This window comes from Microtus pennsylvanicus, chromosome 4, assembly GCF_037038515.1.
Source record: "Microtus pennsylvanicus isolate mMicPen1 chromosome 4, mMicPen1.hap1, whole genome shotgun sequence".
Lineage (NCBI taxonomy): Eukaryota > Metazoa > Chordata > Mammalia > Rodentia > Cricetidae > Microtus > Microtus pennsylvanicus.
In genome coordinates this window covers 94,606,993-94,630,646 of record NC_134582.1, presented here as the reverse complement: position 1 = coordinate 94,630,646, position 23,654 = coordinate 94,606,993, and the positions used below count along the sequence as shown (strand labels likewise).

Below are 23,654 nucleotides of genomic sequence, written 5' to 3'. Positions count from 1 at the left end.
TTAGACCCATGCAGCAACCATTCCTCTCCTAATCAGTGAATAAATTCATAACCATTTATGCCTGGGACATGTGTGTGTGTGTGTGTGAGAGAGAGAGAGAGAGAGAGAGAGAGAGAGAGAGAGAGAGAGAGAGAGAGAGAGAGAGAGAGAACAGGAAAGAGTGGAGAGACAGAAATAGGAGGAAATTCAAGAAAGGTTCAAGAAATGAATACTGGAATCTTAGGTGAGGCTAGCCGAAGACGTGCCAGGCTATTTATAGCTCATCTTGATGCAGCCTGTCTGGCTGCTACTATAGTGCCACTTTATGTGGGTTATCCTCCTGTAAGAAATGCCGTGAAGATGCAGCTTCCTATGCACTTGCAATATTCAGAATAAGCCTGTAATTGGGTCACCTTATTAGCAAGCAACTATCACTAAACAGTTGAAAGAGCTTCTGGTTGTCTCCCATCAATCCTTGCAGCACGCTTGGGGAGGAACCAGAGGGCAAGGGTGATGAATAATTAGTCCACTTAGTGCCTTTCTTTAGTGAGTTTCCTTTCCACTTACACCATGCTTCCTTTTAGATGGGAGCCGTAAGAGCAAGGTGTGATGGTCGGCACATTAGTTTTCATTAGGTATCCCCCCCCCCCACTTTTCTCACTCCTCACTTCATATTGGTGACTCCTTAGAGCTATAGGGAACATGGAGCAGTACCCGCACTGCATCACGCCTCAGTTCAGATTACAGGTTTCTAACCAAGTGGATTCAATTCTGCGTGTGGATACTAATGAGCCAAGCTTATTAATCTGAAGTGTAGGGGACCTGTGCTTACAGAGGGAGGGAGAGGCAAGGGTAAGGTCAGATGAGGGGGCCAGAAAGGAGAGGGGAGAAATAAGAGGGGATGGGGAGAGGTACAGGTGAGAGCTCATCCCAACCTTCATAGTTCTTTTCTTGCATGTTCTATGCAGCATGTGGGATGTAAAATATGCTGGTGACTGTTTGCCTGGGAACCTTCACTTTGCCTAGAAAGTTGTGTTTCTAGACATGTATGCTGTGTGTGTGTGTGTGTGTGTGTGTGTGTGTGTGTGTGTGTGTGTGTATGTGTGTGTGTACTTGTTTACAAGGGTAAGAATAAGAGAGAGATAAAGAGGGCTGGAGAGATGGCTCAGCAGTTAAGAGCATTGCCTGCTCTAACAAAGGTCCTGAGTTCAATTCCCAGCAACCACATGGTGGCTCACAACCATCTGTAATGAGGTCTGGTGTCCTCTTCTGGCCTGCAGGCATACACACAGACAGAACATTGTATACATAATAAATAAAAAAAGAGAGAGAGAGATAAAGAGTGATGCATTACAGAAAGGGGCAGAAGGAGCAGCAAAGGGTCTGAGATAGCAAGAGGTGATGACAGCAGCCAAAGGTGTGCACAGCTATTTCCATCTCCTCCTAAGGAGGGTGAGGAGGCGTGCAATGAGGCCTCAGGTACTAAGACGTGGACCCTGGTCCCTCCTACTTCAACCTCAGAAAGCCTCCATCACTCAAGCTAGAATGGAAGACAAATCATTCCAGGAAGAAGTTGGCCTGTGGGTTGTCAGGGTTCCTACTTGAACTAATTACGTCATCAGCATGAATGTTGCATGGATGCTAGGTAAGTATGTGTAGAAACTCAGGGATTCTTGTCTTTGTCACCAGGAGGGAAAAGACAAGACAGCAATTACCTTGCACTTGCCTTTTGAGGGTGTCTTATTCTTTGTGAGTATATTTCTTTTTAATCGATAAATAGTAATTGTGGATATTTGGAAGGACACAATGTGACATTTTGATCTACATATATGTGTCATAGGAAAAACTGACCAAGATAACTCACATAGCCAGCACTTTGTCAATTTATCTTTTTTGAGAGATGAAAACATCAAGAATCTAGTATTTCAGCATTTTTGAAACATGCACATTATTAATTGTGGCCCCCATGCCGTGCAGTTGGTCACTACAGCCTCCTCCTCCCATCTAGCAGAAACTGCCCTCCCTGACCAACACCTTCCCTCTCCTTTCGCCTTTTGCCAGCCTCTAGCCTCCGCAAATGACCCTCCCACTCTCTGTTTCTATAAAACTGACCTTTAATATTCAACATGTGGGGACTGGAGAGACAGCCCAGTGACTAAAGGTACTTATTGCTCTCGCAAAGGACGTGAGTGTGACTACCACCACCCATTTTAGATGGTTCGTGACCACCTACAACTCCAGTATTAAGGCTTCCAATGAGCTCCTATGGCCTCTTCTTATACCCACACATACATGTACACGTAACTAAAACTATAAATTTCTTATGAAAGATTCAAGCTGTGAGTGGAAGGACACTATTTGGTCTTCTGTGACAGGTTTATCTCGCTTAGAAGAATGTCCAGTTCTACCTATGTCATTACAAAGAAGAGAATATAATAGCATCTCATTGTATACATGCACCCTGTTTATTGATGAGCTCTTGTCTGGGTTCCATATCTTAGCCACCATGAATAATGTTAAAGAGTACAAGTGCACATTTTTCCTTAGCATATTTATTTTAACTTGGGAATAAATACCTAAAGTGGGGTCCATGGATCATATAAGCTATGGATTTATTTTTGTGAGGAATGACCATACCGTTTTCCACAATGACCTACTAGTTTATATCCCAACCAACAATCTACAAGGATTCCCTTCTCTCGGTATCCACATCAAAACTAGTCATTGATCAACTTTTTGATAATTGACATTCTAAAGGGTGACAGACATCTCATTGTGGTTTTAAATCACATTGTGTTGGTAATTAGGGAGGGAGAATATATTTTCAATATCTGTTGACCATTTATATTTCTTCTTTTGGGAAATGCCTATAGAAATCATTTGCCCATATCTTCAAATAAGTTACCAAGTCCCTGTGAACTTTGGCTCCCAGATTTCAGTGGTGATTATCATCAACCTTCCTGCCTTCGGTTTTGTCATTTGCAGTTTTGCTTTTAGCACGAAAGGGCATTTTATATAAATTACATTCCTTAATCCATCATCAGTTGGTTTACTTAGCTTTATAGTGTATGACAAAACATTTGAGAGAATTAACTTACAAAGAAAAAAAGATTTATTTTTACCTTAAGTTTGGATGTTGTAGTCTAAGATCAATTTGCCCTACTGTGTTGTCCTCCCTATAGAGCCTCCTGCCAAGATTAGGTGAACTTACCTCCTCGTTCGGCTGTCTACAATAAAACCAACTCCTCAACCCAGACATACAACAAGCATGCCAAGTTTTGCCGAGTTTTGCAGTTGGTGGCCTCCATCAGGGTGAGCACAGCCCACGTGACTCCAGCTTTTCTGCACATGTGTCTGTCCTTCCTGAACCCTCTCATCACTCCAGTTAGCTCAGGCCCCAAAGCTGTGCAGAGAGAAGTGCCTTATTCTTTTTTTTTTAAACTGGGTCCCACTCTAGTCTAAGCTGGCCTCAAACTTTCAGCAATCCCCCTGCCTCAATCCCTTGAGTGCCAGGATTTCAGGAGTGAGCTACGGCTCTTGGTTTCAGATCTCCTAAACAGTTGACTTACAGCCCATCTACGGGGCTTCTGGTTATTTATAGAACATTGGAACTGCTGACAAGTGGTACAAAGCAACCTGTATGTTCCAGTTTTCATGTCCTACTGACCTTCTTGGCCTTTGTTCCAAAATAGATGCTGCTACCACCCATTTCAGACCCATCTTCAAAAGCTCCTTCAGGAGGATTCCCCGAGTTGTGTGCTCAGTGAGACACTGCTTTCAAAATAGCTGCAAATAGCTTGCCCAAGAAGCTGGCACCAGGTTCCACCTCTACCTTTCAGGCTGTCCCACTGACTGTGGATCAGCCCCTTGGAGGCAGAAGCCAACTAAACACCCTACTTTTCACATTGTCCTTCTGACTATGGGACTCCCCAAAGGCGGGAGTGAACATCTTACTGTTCAAAATGTCCCTTTGACCATATTCCTTGAAAAGACAGAGGGTTCTTCCTGTCCTGACCCCAGCCTGGTGCTTGCTCATACAAAATGTTCAGTAAGCATCCACTAAGTGTACTCTAAAGAAAAAAAAATGAGCATTACTGTAAAAGAAGCCAAACAAAAGGATAGATGATAAAAATGTGACTAAAAAGGGGATATTTAAAAATCTATTTTTTTTTTTCATTTTTCAAGACAGGATTTCTCTGTGTACCTCTGGCTGTCCTGGAACTCACTTTGTAGACCAGGCTGGCCTCAATCTCACAGAGATCTACCTGGCTCTGCTTCCCAAGTGCTGGGACCAAAGGCGTGCACCACCACCATCTGGGTAAAAACCATTTTTGAGAACAAAGTTGTTGACTAAGAATGCCAACTTGACATTTATTGTAATGCTGGCACAAAATCTTAAATGGTCACATAGTACAAAAAAGGGATTTTATATCAAGCATCCTCCACATAACTCCAAATTCCCTCAAGTTGCAGCATCCACTCTGCTCAGTGCACCACAGATCAAAGGCAACATCCAGTTGGAGCTTTACACTTCCTAGGGTATTCTAGCAATAACAACAGACTAGGATAGCGTTTACAGTAAAATAGTTTTAGTAAACACCCCACTAAAGGAGATCTGTGTTTTGACTGCATGCCACGCGGAGCCTCTAATATGCAGATGCATGTGGTGGCTGAAGAGACACAAGCACAGCATGCGCCAAATGCATTTGACCACAGCACTTCTTATTTTTCCCTGTGAGCATCTCCTGACAGTTGTTCACAGGGAAGGCAGCCTGGGAAACACTGTCCTAGTTTCTCAGATGCCATTATTAGGTGCTTCACACGGATGCTTAGAAATGAGCATGCCTGTTGTCAGTGTGGAAACCCACAGGGGCAAAGATTTGAGATGACACCCTGTAGAAGTGCGCCTCCGAAATGTCGAAATAACCCCCTTTCAGCCAAATGAAGCGGAAAGTGTAGACACAACATGGCCTCTGACTTATTTCTCTATGAGATTTGGGGCAGGAAATTTCTCTGCAGAGAAACTAAGTTATATATGTGTGAAAAGCACACATCCACATGATAATTTTATCTGGAATTTCTGAACTATTAAAAAAAAATAAGAAAGGGCACAAGGTCCTAAAAGATTTGGCTCTCAGACTGTAATGATTTACATAAGGTGTTAATGTGTTTCCCAAAGAACGTGTGCCGGAAGCTTGGTCCTTGGTATGAGAGCGTGTCAGAGTGAGGTAGAACCATTGCAAAGTGCTCTGTGCCAGCTGATTAGGTTCTTGAGGACTTGGTCTTGAAAAGGTGGAATGCTGGTTTTGCAGAGGAAGTTTGTTCTGAGAGAGTGATTTATTCTAATAGAGGAGTCTGATCTTTGTCTGCCTCTGGCTTTCTTCCCTGTGACCCCTCTCTTTTGCTTACGCTCCGTCCATGATGCCATTCTCCAGTGATGGGATACCGTGAACTGGTCCCTCACCAGATGTCGAACAATCAGCCTGATGTTTTTTATGAAGTTCCTAGCTTTAGGCATGTTATTTTAGTGATGGAAAATGGACTGACACATTGATATAAGGGTCCCTTGCTTTCCTAAGCCCATGCAGTGTAGTTCACCTCCTCTGGCTTTGACTAACTTGAGTCATGAGCACAGTGCTAGTTAAACTCACATCTCTACTTCAAGCAATCACACTCTGCCTCACCTTCCCCTGCATCACCTGAGCACAATAGAAGCTTTGTTCTACCCTCACTCACTCATGCTGATCCTCTATGCTTCTCCTCCAGGAACCCAGGGCTTCTCTGACTCTTTGGGCCTTTTCCTTGGCTGTTCATCCCCATCTGCCTACTGTATTTAAGTCCCTCCGAGTCCTGAAACAAATCCCAAGCTAAAATGCCCTCCCTATAATTCTCGTCTCTAGTCACCATTGGGGTTTTATGTTCCTGCTTTTGCCACACCTATGACCTCTCACCGTATTTACCTTCAGACATTACAACTGCTTCTGTCAGGCAGATAATCAGTGTCTCCCTAACCGTTGAGTCCAGTGGGAAATTCTAACCTTGGTCACTCTTGTCCTTGTAAGGTACTTAGCTTTCTTAGTCTTCGTGCCCTCTCTGAGTTCCTCCTGCTTTCAGATCCGTGCTTTGGCCCTTGCTTCTCCCTCAAGGATTCCAGTTTCTGACATCTTCCTTTAAAGTTGTTTTCCCCCAGAATTCAAGCCCCTGTCCCCACTTACAGAATTGATTTTTGCTGAGTGAACTTGTCTAACCAGATGTGTATGTTATTCCATTTCTTTTCTGTCCAACCCAAACACTACTCCTGTGCTTCATCCTCAACTTGTCTTTGAACATGTAGCCGCCATAGTCACTCAGGAGCTCCAAAGAGCAGCTGCGGTACTTTTTGGGTTCAACTTGGGCTTATTTGATGAATCATTTCATCTTAACATCATCTGAAAAGAGGTGGGCATAGTGCAAAATCCAGAATGGTGCCGGAAGAAGCAAGTGGAAAACACACAGCATCTGGCACTGATGTGCCCCCTGCCAGTGAGTCACCAATGAAAAGTACCGCCACCATCATCACTTCCCACACTCACAGGTTCCTCTCCTGCACTGGCTTGGTCATCACAGCCAAAAGAACACAAAGGTTACCCCTGATTCATTCTTTCTCTTGCCTCACACCCATCTTGTTCATTGTGCCTCCTGAATATTTCTTGAATCGCATTCCTCCATTGTTTATGGCTCTCATCCGGGCTCTCTCATCCTCTGTCCTCTGAGCATCTCTCCTCCAGTCTTGATACTCCACAACCACATGGCACAAGTCACGAATGAGACTTCTCTATGTCATTCCCAACCCAGTCCCTGATACTCTGTTGACTTTTAACAAACGCTACCCAAGAAATGAAAGAAATAGGACATTGAAGTGTTGCTGACAATATTTTGATGCATTGCAGGGCTAAAGATGTGTAGAATATTTCACTTGACCTAGGTCTGGAAATGCTTGGGCACTTGATGACTGTAAACATAAATGACCTACCCTAGTGGTACTGTTATGAAGGGCTATTCCTGTGTGTTCACAGGTTGACAAAGATGGACAGGAATCTAGCCACATCCTCTGGAGACACCTGGTATTATAGCTTGAATCTGCAATGTCCCCATGGGCTCACATATTGATCTCTAGGTGGTGGCACTACTTTGAGGGGTTCTGGAAAGGTGGGGAGGTGGGTTCTGGTTGGAAGGAGTAGAACACTAGAGGCTTATCATCAAAGTTTATAGCTGGCTCTCGATTCCTTGTCTCTCTGCTGTCCACAATAGGGGAGATGATCTGCCACCTTCTCCGCACATTCTGTTCAGTTATGGGCTCAAAGTTAGCAGAGACAAGGGGTCTGAACAACATCGCTGAGTCATGGACCAGAATATAATTTCCCTCTTTTAAACTCACTTCTTGAGTGTTTGGGTCACAACAAACAGAAATCAGAAGAGGTAAGGAGAAGAGCAAGAGATAGCAGAAGAGGGTGAATGCAGCATGGTACATACATGTGTGGCTGTGTCACAGCAGCATGGTACATACATGTGTGGCAGTGTCACACAGAATCCATTAGTGATTTTAAAAAGGAATGGTTTTTTTCTCTCTCAACTATATGAAGAAGGGGGGAGATGCACTAAAGTAACAGCAAAGTAACACCACCAGCTGCTGCCCAGCCCTAGCTGCAGCCACGGATTAGCAAAGCCACAATTCACACTCTGTTCCAGCTTTCACGTTTTAGTCTTGCTGCAGGCTGAGGTGGAGTGAGAGAGAAAAGCCACACCCACCTCTTCAAATTCATTAGCACTTCCCACCTAATGCTCCAGCTGGCTGTGTCAGCCCACAGCTAATGACTGCAGTTGTCAAACCAAAGCTTGCAAAATCCTGACCAGAGAAAAAGCCCTAACTCTCCCCAGAACTTTCCTGGAGACCTTCTCCCTAGAAAACCAGTACACATTAAGTTCATCTGGAACTATCTTGCTTAAATACCTTGAAAGGAATCACTTAAATATTAGATGTGTATCTAAATAAGGAAGGAAGGAGGAAAGGAGAAAAAAAAGGTGTGGTGGTTTAAATGTAATTGGCCTCCATAAGCTGGTAGAGAGTGGCATTATTAGGAGGTGTGGCCTTGTTGACGTAGGTGTGGCCTTCTTGGAGGAAGTGTGTCAATGTGAGGGCTGGCTTGGAGGTCTCCTATGCTCATACTATAACAAATTCAGACCACTTTCTGTTGCCTGAGCATCAAGATCTAAGACTCTCAGCTCCTCCAGCACCAGGTTTTCCATGTTACACCATGATAACAATGAACTAAACCACTGAAAATGTGAGCTACCCCCAATTCAATGCCTTTTCTTTATAAGAGTTGCCACGGTCATGGTGTCTCTTTACAATAATAGAAAGACTAAGGGGGAAGAGAGAAGAGAAGGAATGGAGGAATAAAAAGGAAGAAAATTAGTTAGAAGGTAGAATCACTCCTAAATAAGACCCATGAGCTAGGTTCTGAGGACAGCATAAAGCGACACTCCGCATTATCAACCTGTCCCAGCTCAACCCACTAAAGACAAGGTCCTGGAGAAGCAAAAGGAAATAATAACAAAAATTACTGGCTATGGACTGGAAACAAATCAGCAGGAAGATGTGTGTGTGTGTGTGTGTGTGTATGTGTGTGTGTGTGATCTTAACATAGTAATAAAATTCTGCAAGTAGTAGATATGTTCTTTAAAGTGAATGTTTCAACTGATATTGTTGATGTATTTTAATTGTGCTCAACCATCTAGTTTTAAAAGATTTATTTTAGCTTTAATTATATGCAGTTGTATGTGTCTGCGCATGTGAGTGCAGAAGTATTTACAGGCCAGAAGTGGGTGTTGGAATCCCTGGTTCTGGAGTTACAAATGGTTGCAAATTTCTGACATAGGAGCTATAATTGAACCTAGGTCCTCTACAAAAGCAATACTCTGAGCCATTTCTCCGGCCCCTGTCATTTTAAAAAATAATTTAAGCATTTTTACATGCATTTATGCATAGAGAGGGCAGCTTGTGGGAGTCACGTCGTTCCATCATGTGAATGACCACCCCCCAGCCCCTTAGCCTTCTAGAAGAGATTCTCCTCTTCCAGAAGAAAAATGGCAAGAGCTGGAGAAAGCCCCAGCTGTCTCGGTCTTACACTATTGTTGCAGTGATCATGTTACATTTTGAATGATGGGAAACAGAGAAAGGACAGGAAACAAATCCTCCATCCCTGGTCCTTTAATTATATCTTTTAAGAGCCAGAGGTTCAACTACTAAATAGTAGAGCATAGAATGTTGTTACTTTCTTTTTCTTATATTGATGACAAATTTGGAATCAGAAAATCCACTAATGTTATAATTCCCAGAAGAGCCATGATGGAACAGCACTTAAACATGTGAAGAGGTTACACAAGGTTTAAAATACATGTTAGTTTGACTATATACGTTTTTAATCTTAAAATAAGATGAGCTATGTGTTTGTTTTCTCTCTTTATACTGAAGAAATAAAACCAATACTATTTCTTTTTTGTTCATCTTTTTAAAGACCTTGGTGCTTACTGTAGTGGATACAGCAATATGTGACCCAAACCTCTCTCTGTCTTGCTCTCCACTCTGATCCACTCTTAGAGCCTTGCTGGCCAACACAGGAAACCAACTATGTTAAGATTATAGTCCTTCCCTAAAGGAATCCAAGAACCAAGGACCAATCCATGTACAGAGAAAAAGGAACCCCTTCTTTACAACAGGACCACCCCGAAGAAACTAGTCCAGCTACACAGCACACCTTGGGGTTCAATGAGGTCTCTGGGGCTTTGCTACTTAGCTCTCCCCTCTGCCCAGTCCTGAGTCCTGTATGGCTTTGCACACAAGATCATCCCAAAATAAACTGTCATAAGACTATAGAGTAAGAACCTGTCTGAAAACACCAAATCAAAACAATACATATCTTTGTACCAAAACCTGTTATACATTGCCATGAGCTGTGGTCACCATATTACACAGCTGAACACAAAACTCATACTTTGTAAAAGGGAAGCAGAACCAAGTTAATTTGAGAATCAATGGACCAAGCAAAGCTAAATGATACTTTCCTGAACCTAATGTACAGCGTCAGTCTTCAAGAACAGAGTAAAACTAGCCTGTGGATTTTGTGAATCATCCTTTTCTCATGAACCACCGGAGACTTCCTTCTTACAGATCTAACTGGGGGGCCCCAAATGTGAAGATCAGATGCTAAGGTTTGCAAATGCTCCCAGCATGTGAAACCGATTAAACAATTCTAAAGTTAAGCCAAAATAATAGGATGCCAAAATTATTTGAGAAAAACAAAACAGTTGAATGACTTTTTACACTAAACATGCTAGATTTTTCAAATGATTGATGCTTGACCAATTTTACCATTCCTTCAACCAGTCTTAAATATAGTACTTGGGAAGAGTATAATCATACCAGTTCCCACCTCTCTCTGCCATGTGACCCCTGGTATCGTAGTTAGGGCAGACAGCACTCACCAATGACATATTCCACTCTGAAGTGATCCTGCCTGGGGACATATGGACGATTGAAGTCAATCTGGATGTAGAAAGTCTGCCCTCTACGGACAATCAGCTTGTCGTTGTCGTATTTGTCTGTGTGATGATCAATCTTGTTGCTGTCCCATCTCTCTTTGAACAGGTGAACAGCTGTGACAGTCAGGTAATCTGTCCATGCAGAAAGCAAAATAAGGAAACTATTAAAGGTATTTGACCTAAATATACTCTCTGTAATCTATTGTTCTAGAAGAAGGTCAGCTGAATGAAATTGCAAGGGAAGGGAGGGGCAGCAGATTTGAGAATCAGCCTCTTGGTTTGGAGGACAGGTATTTTTTAACCTCTTTCCACCTATGAACTCATTTCAGAGCACAGAATACTCACTTTAGGAGAGACAGGCACCTAGTTTATAGATCTAGAAACAGAGAAGCGAGGGTCAGAGTTCAAGCCTTCCATCTCATGCTGGGTTTTAAGTCAGGCCCTTCCCACCATGACTATGCCTCCCTGTGTGACATTGCCACTTCAATTACCCCATCTTTCAAAAAGGAGGGATCAAATCTGACAAATCTTCAAAGGCAAAAAGCTATCCATTAATCCAAACTTCTTCTCCCACCCCAGGAAGGGTCAGATGTCCTCCGACTGTAATTCTAAAAGTAGATCTGATTCCTCAAAGGCAGAGACGGGGAGGGGAACCATTCTCTAGAAAGAAAGGCAGCTTTTCTGTCTGACAACACGCAATCATGTCCACTGGCATGGGCAGAGTCAGACTCACTCTTCCTTGGCTCCTAAATGAGCCATCTGGGTGTCAGACTCTTGTCTTTTTGATGTCAAAACTTCCATGGCTTTCTTGTCTTTTGGAGTCAGGAGTATACATATCAATTACATGCTTGCTACTTGTGTAGTTTTGCATACATCCACTTATTTTGCAGGTTCTTGTGTCAGGTTACAAAGTCCTGCAGAGGCTTACACATAGGATGGAGACACGGGATTCCTTGAGTGAAAGGAACCTGCAGAGAGTGTGACACATGCTAGCCCTGGAGAAAAGCAAGCTCCCCTCTTGCCCTGTCTTCATTCTGTCACGCATGTGATCACCACATTGAAGGCAGGAATATCTACATTGTAGTTTAGGAGATTGAGTGAGGGAACTGGTTTCTGTACATATATTTGGAGTTCCATGTAGGGGATGCTGAGTAAAATAGCCTGGCCTCTAGTCTCCACTAATATGTGAGCACATACAGAGCATACATATAAACTAGTTTACAACCCTCTCTCTGACTCTGTTTCTCTCTGTCTCTCTGTCTCTCTGTCTCTCTCTCTCTCTCTCTCTCTCTCTCTCTCTCTCTCTCTCTCTCTCTCACACACACACACACACACACACAAAATCCTCTTTCTTATCAGGATTAAAATGTCTTTTAATTTTCATCATCATCAATCCAAAATCTCAAAATGAATCCATCAGTTCTCCATTCATGAACAGGGGTACAGGGGTGGAAGGAATGCCCCAATAACACAACTTCACTGAATCTCAGAGACAAAGGCACCTTATGGACCATTGGGTAGATATTCTAGGTATGGATGAGCCATCTCTATGCAAAGATTCTGATCGTTGACTGAACAGGACATTCACTATCAGGAGGGACATACAGTCTACTCTTATACAACTCTACTGTTCTCAAGATGGCCTGATGTCTGCTTTCCTGTGGATTTTCACACATCCTGGCTCTGGACTTCCACACAGATCCAGAGCAAGTCTCTGTCTGGTACACTGGAATTTAAAGACCACTTAGAGACACCCTCTGAGTGACACCACCTCAATATTTTACCCCCTTTAAAGTAATCACTTACAGAATTTTATGAATTCCTCTGTTTCATAGTGGATTTCATTTTGTTAATTTCTCTCATGAAGAGTTTTCCCTTGACTAAAATACGTTATTCTGGCTGTAGTTTTTCTAGTAAACTACAATGAGACCATTAATGAATCTTGTAAAAATAAAACACATTTTGGTTTCTTCATCTCAGGCATCATTGGACACTAATATCTTACTAGGGAATTTTACATTAAGCATCTGCTGAAGCAAAATCCTTAAAACACATTCTGATGTCTCTTTTAATCAATAGTGTATAGCAATTTAGCCTAGACACCCAAAGATCTCTTACCTGGGCAGCTATTTGGCTATACTTTTATGCAACTGTTTTTTAGTTTGTGGCTCCATTTTAAGGCCTTGCATGCATTCATATTACATTTCTGCTTGTAGAATTGGTCCACTGTTGCACACACTTATGATCATTTTGGACCTTCAGTGTGCATTCAGTACATTTACAATTCACTACAGTCCGATTTCCATAGTGTGCTATTTTGTGTTGCTTCACAAGCTATGAATCCAAGTATTGATTACGCAATTGCCTCCTCACTGCCTTATAGCCATACTTGAAGATCAATCAGGTAAGGGTAAATATGCAACTGAGACTCCCTTTTCAGGTGATTCTAGGCTCTGTCAAGTTGATCCTCAATGTTGATGAAGACATCTGGGGAAGAATGCATCAGGCAAGGAGAACGGTACAGGCAAGAGGGTGAATGATCACAAGAGAAGCTGGAAGACAGTAAGCTGGCTTGGAGAAGTTGAGGAGCACAATGAAGCTCAAGGCCAAGAACTCCCGCAAGCCTCATTAGCCTTGTTCAGGGGTTTAGACTTTGTATTGAGGATCCAGTTAAAACCCAAAGTGGTAAACTTACATAATGCTTAAATTCATACACAGAAGTTTAAACCACTTCTGGAGACAGAGTGGGGGAAAGCTGGGATGGTGTCAGTCTTGATATCTGGAAGGCCAGTTAGGGAGTGGTTGCCTATTCTAGGGTAAAGAATGTACTGAGATCAGTCTCCCTGTAGGGCATGAGTCTACAGGTCCTAAAGTACTCCCCTTTTTGCCTCCATTTACACTACCCTCCCTCCCTCATGATCAATTGCCCCCAATGTCCCAATTGCTGCTTTTCACTTAAATAAATCTTATATCTAAACATTTGGGTCTTGATGTTGTTTTTTTTTTCATTTTAAAAAGAATTATTTCATTAACCACAGAAGCGAATATATCAGTTCTTTAAATATCATTTACCAGGCAGTTTACTTTCTAGACAAGTAATTTTGAGGGCCACATGGCCTATTGGAGAAGAGGATTGGAGATTACCAAGGCCTCCGTGTTAGAACTTTAGTTTCCTATTGGATAAGACCACCAAGTCTTCATGCTGTTTGGAACAAAGGGTAAGTAAAGGTGTTATTGAAAGTTAGAGTGTCAAGCCTAAGAAAGACAGACAAGACACACACACACACACACACACACACACACACACACACGCCTTATCTTATGGTTTCTTGGGATTTTTTTTTTCTTAGTGAAAACAAACACATACAGTTTGTTTGGGAAACAATATATAGGAATTAGGAGATGGGTAAGGAGGGCTTGCTGTGCAAGCAGGAAGATCTGAGTTCGGATCCATAGCACCCACTTGAGATCTGGGTGTAGTCATACACTCCTGTGACCCTCGAACTGCAGAGGACAGAGGCAAGGGCACGGCTGGAGTTTGTTTTCCATCAGTCTCGTAAACAAACGGTACGCTCCAAGACTAGTGCGACACTCAGTCTCTAAGGTGTAAGGAGTAAGACAGACCAGGAATCAGGATATTGCCCCCTAAGCTGCACACTTACTCAGTTGCTCACACATCTACAAAGTACATGACACTAAGGTACATGCACATGCTGGTATCGGCATATGTGTACATATGTGTATGTGTTTATGCCTATTGCTCTGCTATTGCGGATATTAAATTTTAAGCATTGAACTTGCAAAAATCATGTTTTGAGTGTCTTGATTTTTTTTATTACAACATCACCCTAATAAGCCAGTGCCTTTGGAAAAAGAAGGGAAAAAATCATAGGAAAACACTTCATTCTAAGTGAGGAGAAACCAGGGCAAAGCTAAATAAAAAATTCCCATTTAATCTTTTAAGAATCTATGTTAAAACAATCTGAACTAAGAAAACATTTTGTTTAAAAATTGAAACTTGGAAAAGAAAAGAACACAAAAATTAAACTTGGCTGAGGTGTGGAAGATTAAAAGCTACTCTGATAGGTAAAAGATTTCAAACAAAGCAATCAAGTTCGAGATGCCAGGAAAAGGTGAATGATGTGTGGAAAGATAAAACTGGCGGCTTATTCTTTAAAAATAAAAATGGCAGTCATGTTGCCTTTTCCTCAGAGTAATTTTCGAATGGCTCAGTGGACTCACTGGGTATTCTAATCTGTTTTTCATTACTGTAATGCAATATCTGAAGCTGGGTTTTTATAAAGAAAGTATTTACTTATTGATAGGGAGAGAGGGAAGAAGGAATAGAGGAAGAGAAGAGGAGAGAGGAAGAGAGGAGAGAAGAGGAGAGGAGAGGGGAGGGGAGGGGAGGGGAGGGGAGGGGAGGGGAGGGGAGGGGAGGGGAGGGGAGGGGAGGGGAGGAGAGAGGAAGAGAGGAGCGGGGAGGGGAAGAGAGGAGAAAGACTGGGTGGTTGGAGATGGACAGTTTAAACCACATATTCTGGCTCTAGTGAGGGACCTGAACAAGGCCTCATGGTTTATGGCACCTGGCATCTTAAAGGCAGAAGCTGGCAGAGAAGAAGAGATTTCATGGCCAGGCCTGCAGAGAGTGCTCTATGATCAGGCTTCGTCTTTTATAAAAACCCACCTCCATGAAAACTACTGGCTCAGGGTCCCGTAAGAAGGACCTTAATCTCTTCCAAGGGCACACTCCCAGTGACACAAGGACCTTCCACTAGGCCCTGCCTGTCAGTTCACCACACTGAGACCACGTTTTAGCATACGAACCTTCGGGAACAAACTACATTCAAATCACAGTACCAAAAGTTAGTGATGGGGAAGGAAGGCGTGGTCTCCAGTGCCACCGAATGAATGAATGACATTTGCCTGATTGACCACGGGTGGTTACACACAGAGCACCCCAGGAACAGAATCTGGTTCTTACAGTGCGTGGTTATAGCAAGGACTCTGCAGTTGGTTACCATGGAAGATGAGCAGAGGTATAAAACTGACATAAGGCATTCTAGTGCCCATTTGTCTACCAGGGCCCTCTCTCCAAGTGTATGGTACACGGAAAACATCTGTTAAGCTGGTGGATGTGTGGCACTTTGTCTATTGGTCTAACAAGACCTAACTTAGATAGAAAGAGCTTCGTCATTGTTCAAGCCTCCCTCTGCCCAGGCAGCAAGTGAATTCACATCTTCCTGTCCAAGCCCAGCTCCTAGAAAATAGAACACTGGGAAGTCACTGCTTCTTCTTTATTTAAAGTTATATCATGGCTAGAAACTTGGCAGCTTGCCCTTTCAAAGTGACAGCTTTCAAAAAGTCTACCTAACACAATTCCGTCTAATTCCCAACACATGAGAAAATGGGCTGTTAAAGTCTCTCCCCAAGCGTCAGCTCCCTCCCTACCCTCCTACTCTCTCCCTAATATGAAAAAAAGTGGATTATCTTCTCCCCGGGTTGCAAAAATATTCTTCTGAGAATGATTATACCTGTCACAGATGGAATCTTGAAATAAGTTAAATGTTTAGGTTCATATTCTAGGAATTCCCTGGTGAGCTGAGTTCTTCCTGAAATCTTTGGTAACATTATTACCAAGCTATAGGCATTCATGCTATGCGTGAGGAAGGAGGTCTGTTTATGATGAGAAGAACCACAGGAAGGCTTTTTCTCCCACATCTTTTGGTGACTCAGGAGGAGAAAGTAGAATTAGAACAATTAAAGGCATTTTTCTTCTGCAGTTATTATTTAAACGGTTGCTACTAAGAAGTCCTGTAGCCTAAAATGCTTTAGAAATCCCAGAACAAGAGAAATGAGACTCACACCTTCTCCAGAGGCTAAACGTTTTTGATCTACATTTCCTCTAGCCTGGAATATCTCCACTCAGTTTTCTATCTGCTACGAAAATTACTCTTATAAACCATAAGTAAGAGTCCACAGCAAGTCCCCTGTGTTCAGAGGAATAGAGAGACAGTGGGATCTTTAACGCTTATTGTAATATGACCCCTGCCAAGTTTCTAAGGCTTATCTTTTCTGTGTCCTGTAGCTAATTCTCACCACTAAGTATGTGCTGTCTTAAAATAATTTTCTATATATTCTTGCTTTCTTCCTTCAACTTTTAAAAGGGTCTTATTTCTTCTCTGCCTACCAGGTGGTGTGTGTGTGTGTGTGTGTGTGTGTGTGTGTGTGTGTGTGTGTGTGTGTATGTGTAGGTGTTGGGTGGTATGCATGTCTGGACACATATTTGAAGGTCAGAGAAGGATTTTGGATTTGGGTGCCATCCTCAATCATTTTATGTGTATTTCTTTAAGGCAGGGTTTCTCCTTGAGCTTGAGATTTGAGTTTTCTCAGTTAGTTTGAAAACAGACGAACTCAGCCATCCTCGTCTTCTCTCACCAAAAGACCTGGGGTTAGAGGACTGTGTACAGGATGCCTCATTAAGAATGTGGGTATCAGGATCTGGTCCTCATAACTGCACATCAAGCTTCTCATCAAGAAGTCATCTCTCTACTTCATCACTCTTTCTTCATTTGACATGTGGTCTACATCATCTGTATATAGTACAGACTACTCCAAAACTCGAGATCCCTACCTTCAATGCACTGGGATTACAAGTTTTTATTCCTTTTATTTTAGAATTTGTTGAGAAAGAGAGAGAGAGAGAGAGAGAGAGAGAGAGAGAGAGAGAGAGAGAGAGTGAAAGAGAGAGAGAGACTCCTAATCACAGAGACTAGTCTTGAACTCACGTAGCTGAGGATGATCTTGGCTTATCCTTCAACTGCCATCTCCCAAGTGCTAGAATTAGAAGTCTCTACTGTCATGTCTAGTGTGTCTGACACATTCTTTGTCATCTTACAAGACCCAACTGAGATGTCTCTATTATCCAGAAACCTTCCTCATCCTCTTCCCTGCTCCATTATGCCACAAGACCTATTTCTCTCTCTGTTTTACTGCAACTTACCAAAATTTCAATTAGTCTTTATTAGACTAATTTATTAGATTTTTCCTTTTCTTTTTAGAATGAAAGCCACTTGAAGTTAGAGACTGACTTCCTCTTCTTGGTCTCAGACAGACTCTGGGATCTCTCCTAACATGTAAATGACAGCAAATCTATTATCTGTGAACTGGGTGAGTGAAGAACTTCATAACTTCATTTATTCATCACATAACGAATGTCTCTCTCATTCTTTCAATAACCCTGAACAAAAGAGTCTTCTTGGCACCAAGGAGAAGTTGATTGCTAACCAATTGAGAGATTGGTTTAGTTCTGACAAAGAATTATGGGAAGGAATAAATTCTTAGGAACACACTCAAACCACCACTATCCTAAAAAAACTTCTGGATCTGCCTCCATTTGGACATTCACCAGGCTATTCTTGCTTCCTTGTTTGACCCCAAACAACAGACCTGCCATGTAGATATTCTAATAACTGCTACAAATGACCTCTCTGTTTATAACAGAGTCCCACAGCCCAAGAGGATGAAGTAGTCTTATGCAGCATTACGTTTCTAGCCATACAGAACCTAAAACCTGGAAGGCTGTAGAGAAATTTTGCAGAAACACAACTGAATGTGTAAAACAGTCTTTCAGAAACTGATGCCACGATGGGACTGGGATGATGGCTCAGCTGGTGAAAGCACTTGCTACACAAGGATGAGGACCAGAGTTTGGATCCTAGCCCTGACTTCAGAGGTGGGGGCAGAGGATCTCTAGAACAAGCTGTCTAGACTAGCCAAAGCGATGAGCTAGGTTCGTGAGAAACCCAGTCCCAATACTTGAGGGAAAGTAATCAAGGATGACAGCCAACATTAATCTCTAGCTTCCATGTACACCCACAGTGCTCTCTCTCTCTCTCTCTCTCTCTCTCTCTCTCTCTCTCTCTCTCTCTCTCTCTTTCTCTCTCTCTCTCTCTCTCACACACACACACACACACACACAATGGATGTCATTCTAAGTAATATGAGCATATATTCATGATAATTTTCCTGTTTGGGACACACAGGGAACACAAAGGATCTCTAAAAGTATGTGATGACCTCAGACATGTTTACAGCTTGGTCCTACATCTGATATTCTGTTAAAATCTCAAATATATCTGTTTTTCTTAAAATACTATAGAAAGAATTGGGGAAGCATATATAAGTTTGTATAGTCTGATGTAGTTTCTTTTAACTTTACTAAAATAATATTTTGAGAAGGGTGCTTGCTATGTTGCCCAGGCTGGCCTTGAAGCGATCCTCTTACCTCAGCCTTTCAAGTGGTTGGGACTATGGCATCTTTCACTCTCATAAAACGGTTCTTAATCAACTATTTCTAGCTGGTGAAAGTCTGTTATATACACACATTAGCCATATTCTGGGTATACTGGATATTCGCGAATATTTCCCAGTAACCGTCAGTAGAGCCAGACATTTCCTTTCTTTTACCCTGAAGTCAGAAGGCATCAGTGCTCCCAGGGTCCACTAGTGGCCACTGGGTGAACTGCAAGATGATTATGTGAACCAGGGCAAAAGCCTTACTGCTTTCCTCGGCATTCATAATTCCCTTTACTAAGATGATTTGGGGGTGGGGTGGAGTGGGAAGACTTGGTATATTTAGTGTCAAACTCTCTGTGCTTTTAGACAAACAGAAATTCGAACTCTGCAGAGTAATAGCCTGATTCAAAGAGTATGTCCACTGATATTTTTTCTCCTGCCCAGCTCTCTTGAGCTTACTCCACTATGATTCTTGATGCAGAGGCTCCATCATCACAGTATACAGTGAAAAACCCTGAGCAAACATATACTGAAATATGGACCCTGAAATATGTCATTAATAAGTTATAGTGATTAGGGATGCTGAGTCATTTAGTTTGTGACTAACTGTTTTATCCACTCAGATAGGCCTCTGGTCACTGGCCCCTCACTTTCCTGTGTGTGTGAAAGCTGTGTGGGAACAAATCATGTGGGCTGTGGACACATGATTACACAGCAAATAAAGACTGCTTTTTCAAAATAGGTGAATTATTCCCCATCTCTGCTTCCAAAGGTAGATGTACAGAAAACCAGTTATCTCAGGTATAAGGATAAAAAAAAATAATCAACTGACCATTCAGGTTCACTGATGAATTTTATATGTCATTGGCAACATTTGGTTCAGATTTACAATTTCCTTAGGTTCTCCATTGGTGATGTCCTGAACTTGATGGGGAAGGATTCTGTGCACATGCAGGCTCACTGGCCATCACTTGTCGTGTGTGGTGGGCTGCACAGGCAATATCTATCCAGTCCTTAGGAACACCCTGCACATGGCTTCTATTTTGCCAATGAGAAAATTAAGGCTTGGGGACTTAGATGACTCGTTCTGGGATGGACAGCTGCGTCTTCTGCCTCCTGGGCCAGAGATATTCTTTGGGCTCTTTACCACCTGCCTGGAGATCCATGTGTTCTCATGAATCCTGGTATGGGCGTCTGAACCCCTTCCTCTTTCTTTCCCTATGTCTGACTTCTGCTGGAGCCAATGTACTCCTTCCCAGAGTACCGTGCCTTCTCTGCCAGAGGGCAATTTTACAAGAAAGTTGAATATCCCCAGGTGACCCATGGGAGAGCTTGGTGTCTGCAGTCTTTTTGATTTTATTTGCAATCTTATAAAAAACAAAAAGGACTTCTAGCATGGGTAGCAAAGAGGTAAAGAATATCCACTGATGGCTTTAGGCCAGTGTTCTAACCTGTAACACAGGAAGCTGAGGCTGGTTGGTTGCATACCCCAGCTCTGTGGCTTTAATGTCCAGGTTTAGAATGTGGCACTTAGCTGGGAGACTTAGTTCCTGGGCACTAAGAGTCACAGTGTGACTGTCTGTACCTACCTCAGCAAGTAGATGTTTATTCCCCCAGGAAACTCAACACTGAGAGCCCACAGGAACAAAACCAGGTTTTAGTGCATAAACGATATTCTACAATGTCCTGCCAGCTAGATGCCATCCAGGGACAAGAGTCTGAATGTCCCTGCTCATTCCCCAAGGGAATGGCTTCTGTATTACCAAGCCGGTGCTGGCACCTGGGCCCTGTCACAGCTGACAGAGCCAAGCGGAGGTCAGCTAGTGACTGCTGCACCCAGAGCAGGTCCCTCAGGATGAGGCAGAGGCAAGAAGCAGAGGAAGCAGCTTGCCTAGCCTCCTTCGCCGGCTGCTCAGGAGATGGAGGGCTTCATCTCTATTACTGTCAGAATCTGGTACCTCGCACCAGCTCTGAGATTCACAGCCATGGATGGAGGAGAGAGAAGGAAGGAGTTGCAAGCCAGACAATCAGTCACAGCCACAATATTTTAGAAGCGGAATCTTCCAGCTAGAGAACATTCTCCAAAGTGCAGAACATTATGGGTGAAAGAGGCCTTGGTCGATCCAGCATGTGTTGTAAAAGGAAAGGCTGAGAAATAGAAAGAGGAAGTGACTTCCCTATATGCCAAGATCAGCAAATGTAAAACTAGGGCTGTCATTCAGGGACTTTGGTGTTTTTGCAGCTTGGGAGAGTTTTGGGACCCTTTCTTGGACACCAGAGACTGAGAGGTTGCCATTTATAGGTCTTAGTGGGAGAAGTTCTTCCACAGATCCCTCATGGGAAAGGGGATTTGGCTCTACTGGATACAGTGGTATGCTCCTCTTACCTTGCAGATTGACACCCCTGGGCACCACGCCCTGCAGCTCCTCAGTCGGGAGGTCAACTTCCGCTGCATTGGAATTGTTGGGGGGCACTGCTCTCCTGCCCCCAAAGGTGGTTGTTGGAGTATCTGACATTCTCTGCTTTACTGGATCCTTGAAAAAGGGAGAAGAAAGTCCATGGAAGAGGAGTACGAGATGAGCATCACCTGTGGCCCAGAGTCTAAAGTAGAGACAGAGATGCGCCTGTGCACAGCAACGGCGAGCAACATGCACATCCCACACAAATGAGAGTTGAGAGGTGGCAGTGAGGATGCGCCTAGGGACAGAGAGTGTTCCCCAAGGATCTCAGGGAGACGTCCTGCTTGGTAAAACATAAAGAGATCACCAGAAAGAGTGTTTGCCTGAAGCAAAGAAAATCTTTCAAGACTACAGACAGCAGAATTTTCCTCTCCCCAAACCCCAAAGCCTATATGTTTGGAGGTGCATGTACCTACTCATCTCATGGAGACTCACCAAACCTAAGTCACTGTGAGAATCAGACTCATAAAAACACATTCAGGTTAGGATAGTTTGTTAAAGTCTTCATTTAATTATAGCATAGCATAGCATAGATAGATAGATAGATAGATAGATAGATAGATAGATAGATAGATAGATAGATAAAATAGACCAGCCATTTAATTCTGTCACTACTTAATGAGGGCTTCTTGTGAGCCTAGCTGTGATCTTACTACTTAAGTAGGTACAACAGAAACCAAAACAGCACCTCTTTCCCAAGAGTTTACAGTATAGTGGGGTTAGGAATGGACCATACAAGAATCACACATGATGCTGTTTGGGTATGTGGCATGGAGACCGTGGCTATGTTCAGATGGATTGTGAGTAGGCTGTGCTCTGACACAGTCTGGCCTGTTTCCTCTTCCCTCCGAGTTTGTGCAGGCAACCAGCCTGTCTAAACACAACACACCTTAATGTCAGGGCCCAATAAGGACTTGTTGACCAGCTGGTCAAAATGAAGGGGGACTTTGTTTCTGAACTCTCTTTACCTGACCCACCATGCAGTGACTCCTGGCAACCTGTCTGTTTGTAGAAACTAGGCACACCCTTGCAAGATGACATGTTGCCATTGCAGAATCAGCTTGATTAGACGGTTGCAGCAATGAGAGGAGCAGGCTGAGCACAGAAACACTTGGTAAGGTATCTGCTCTTGAAAGGAGACAGGGGCTCTTGGAAGAAGGAGACAGGAGTGGCTATCTACAAATACCTTTCAGGATTTACAGGTAATCTCTGGCGAGCTGAGGCAGAGGAGGAGATTAAAGAAAAAGTTTAGTGACAAAGAAGAGAACACAACCCTCTGGTGTATTGTCAATAGCAAAGACACACTGACTGGTCCCTAGAGGCCAGAAGCAGGGTGTGAGGAGCAGTGCTGAGCAGTCAGGCAGCCTTCTGGGAGACAGCAAGTAAAGCAAAGAATTGGAACATTCCAGGCGCTGGCCAAGAGAGGGTAGTGCCCACCACTGGGTGAGTGTAGGAGGGAGAACTGTCCTTCTTGGTAGATGCAACAAAGGGAAAGGGATTTGAGTTTAGACAGTGTTAATATGGGGTAAGGAATGACCAGGTCAAGGCAACCGAACCTGTTGTCTTCTAGCCAGGTGGGCATTCTCAGATGGCCTTGCCCTCTCTTCTAACCTTACTCCACATTCCACAGTTGGTTTCCCTTAGGCAAGCAGACCTGCTCTTGGAGGAGCAACCCCACCCCCATCCCCATCAAAGAGTCTTCTCCACCAGCCGTGCTCCTAGCATAGTTTGTTGGAGTTCAAAGAAGTCCTTAGAAGTAGGACTGAACATGGCAAACTCAGAGGTAAAAGCTGGGAACTGGAGAGAGGGGCTGCCTCTGACCCTCCCCAACCCTTCAGAGATACAGAAATGTAGGTCCAGAGGGACAGCCACAGCTTGGAGCAGTGCTACTCAGACCTGCTCTGAGGGTCTCTTACCTGCTTGAGCTCCTGAGAGGGTGCCCTGGAAGGCTCCTTGTATGCCTCTGAGTACTTCCTCAAAAGGACTCAGGCAAAGTGACCAGAAAGTCGTCTCTTAAATAACTGCCTAACAGCTCCCACCCTCCTCTCCATCCCAGAGGATTTCTCCTCCCCTTTCTTGACAGCTGGTGGAGGGGGCAGAACTGTTTCTAGGACTTTCCACGTACTTCTGCCACCCAGCTTTGAAATGCCTGCATGTGCTCCTTCCTGCCTCCATTGCCTCTTTGCTCCCGGGTTCCCATGCTGGCACGTCCTCACCATCCCACCTCCAGGGTAAGCCTTTCCCCTCCTCCAGATGCCACTAGTAACTACCAAATGTCATTGCTGTGTTTGCTAGCCTCCCTGCCCTCCTGCTGGGACAGAAGGGCTTACGGGTCCC

The 23,654-nt window shown here is 43.4% G+C and overlaps 1 protein-coding gene across 1 annotated transcript in view; it reads right to left on the bottom strand.

Annotated features, from left to right (window-relative positions):
• F13a1 (coagulation factor XIII A chain) overlaps positions 1 to 23,322 on the bottom strand; it is a 145,069-nt gene extending 121,747 nt beyond the window's left edge. Inside the window, exons 1-3 of the mRNA XM_075969890.1 lie at positions 23,234 to 23,322; positions 21,245 to 21,392; positions 10,504 to 10,692 (exon numbers count right to left, since the gene is read on the bottom strand). Coding sequence (XP_075826005.1) covers positions 10,504 to 10,692; positions 21,245 to 21,374 — 319 coding nt within the window. The 5' untranslated portion in view covers positions 21,375 to 21,392; positions 23,234 to 23,322. The remainder of the gene's footprint in view (positions 1 to 10,503; positions 10,693 to 21,244; positions 21,393 to 23,233) is intronic.
• Between the last annotated feature and the right edge of the window lie 332 nt (positions 23,323 to 23,654).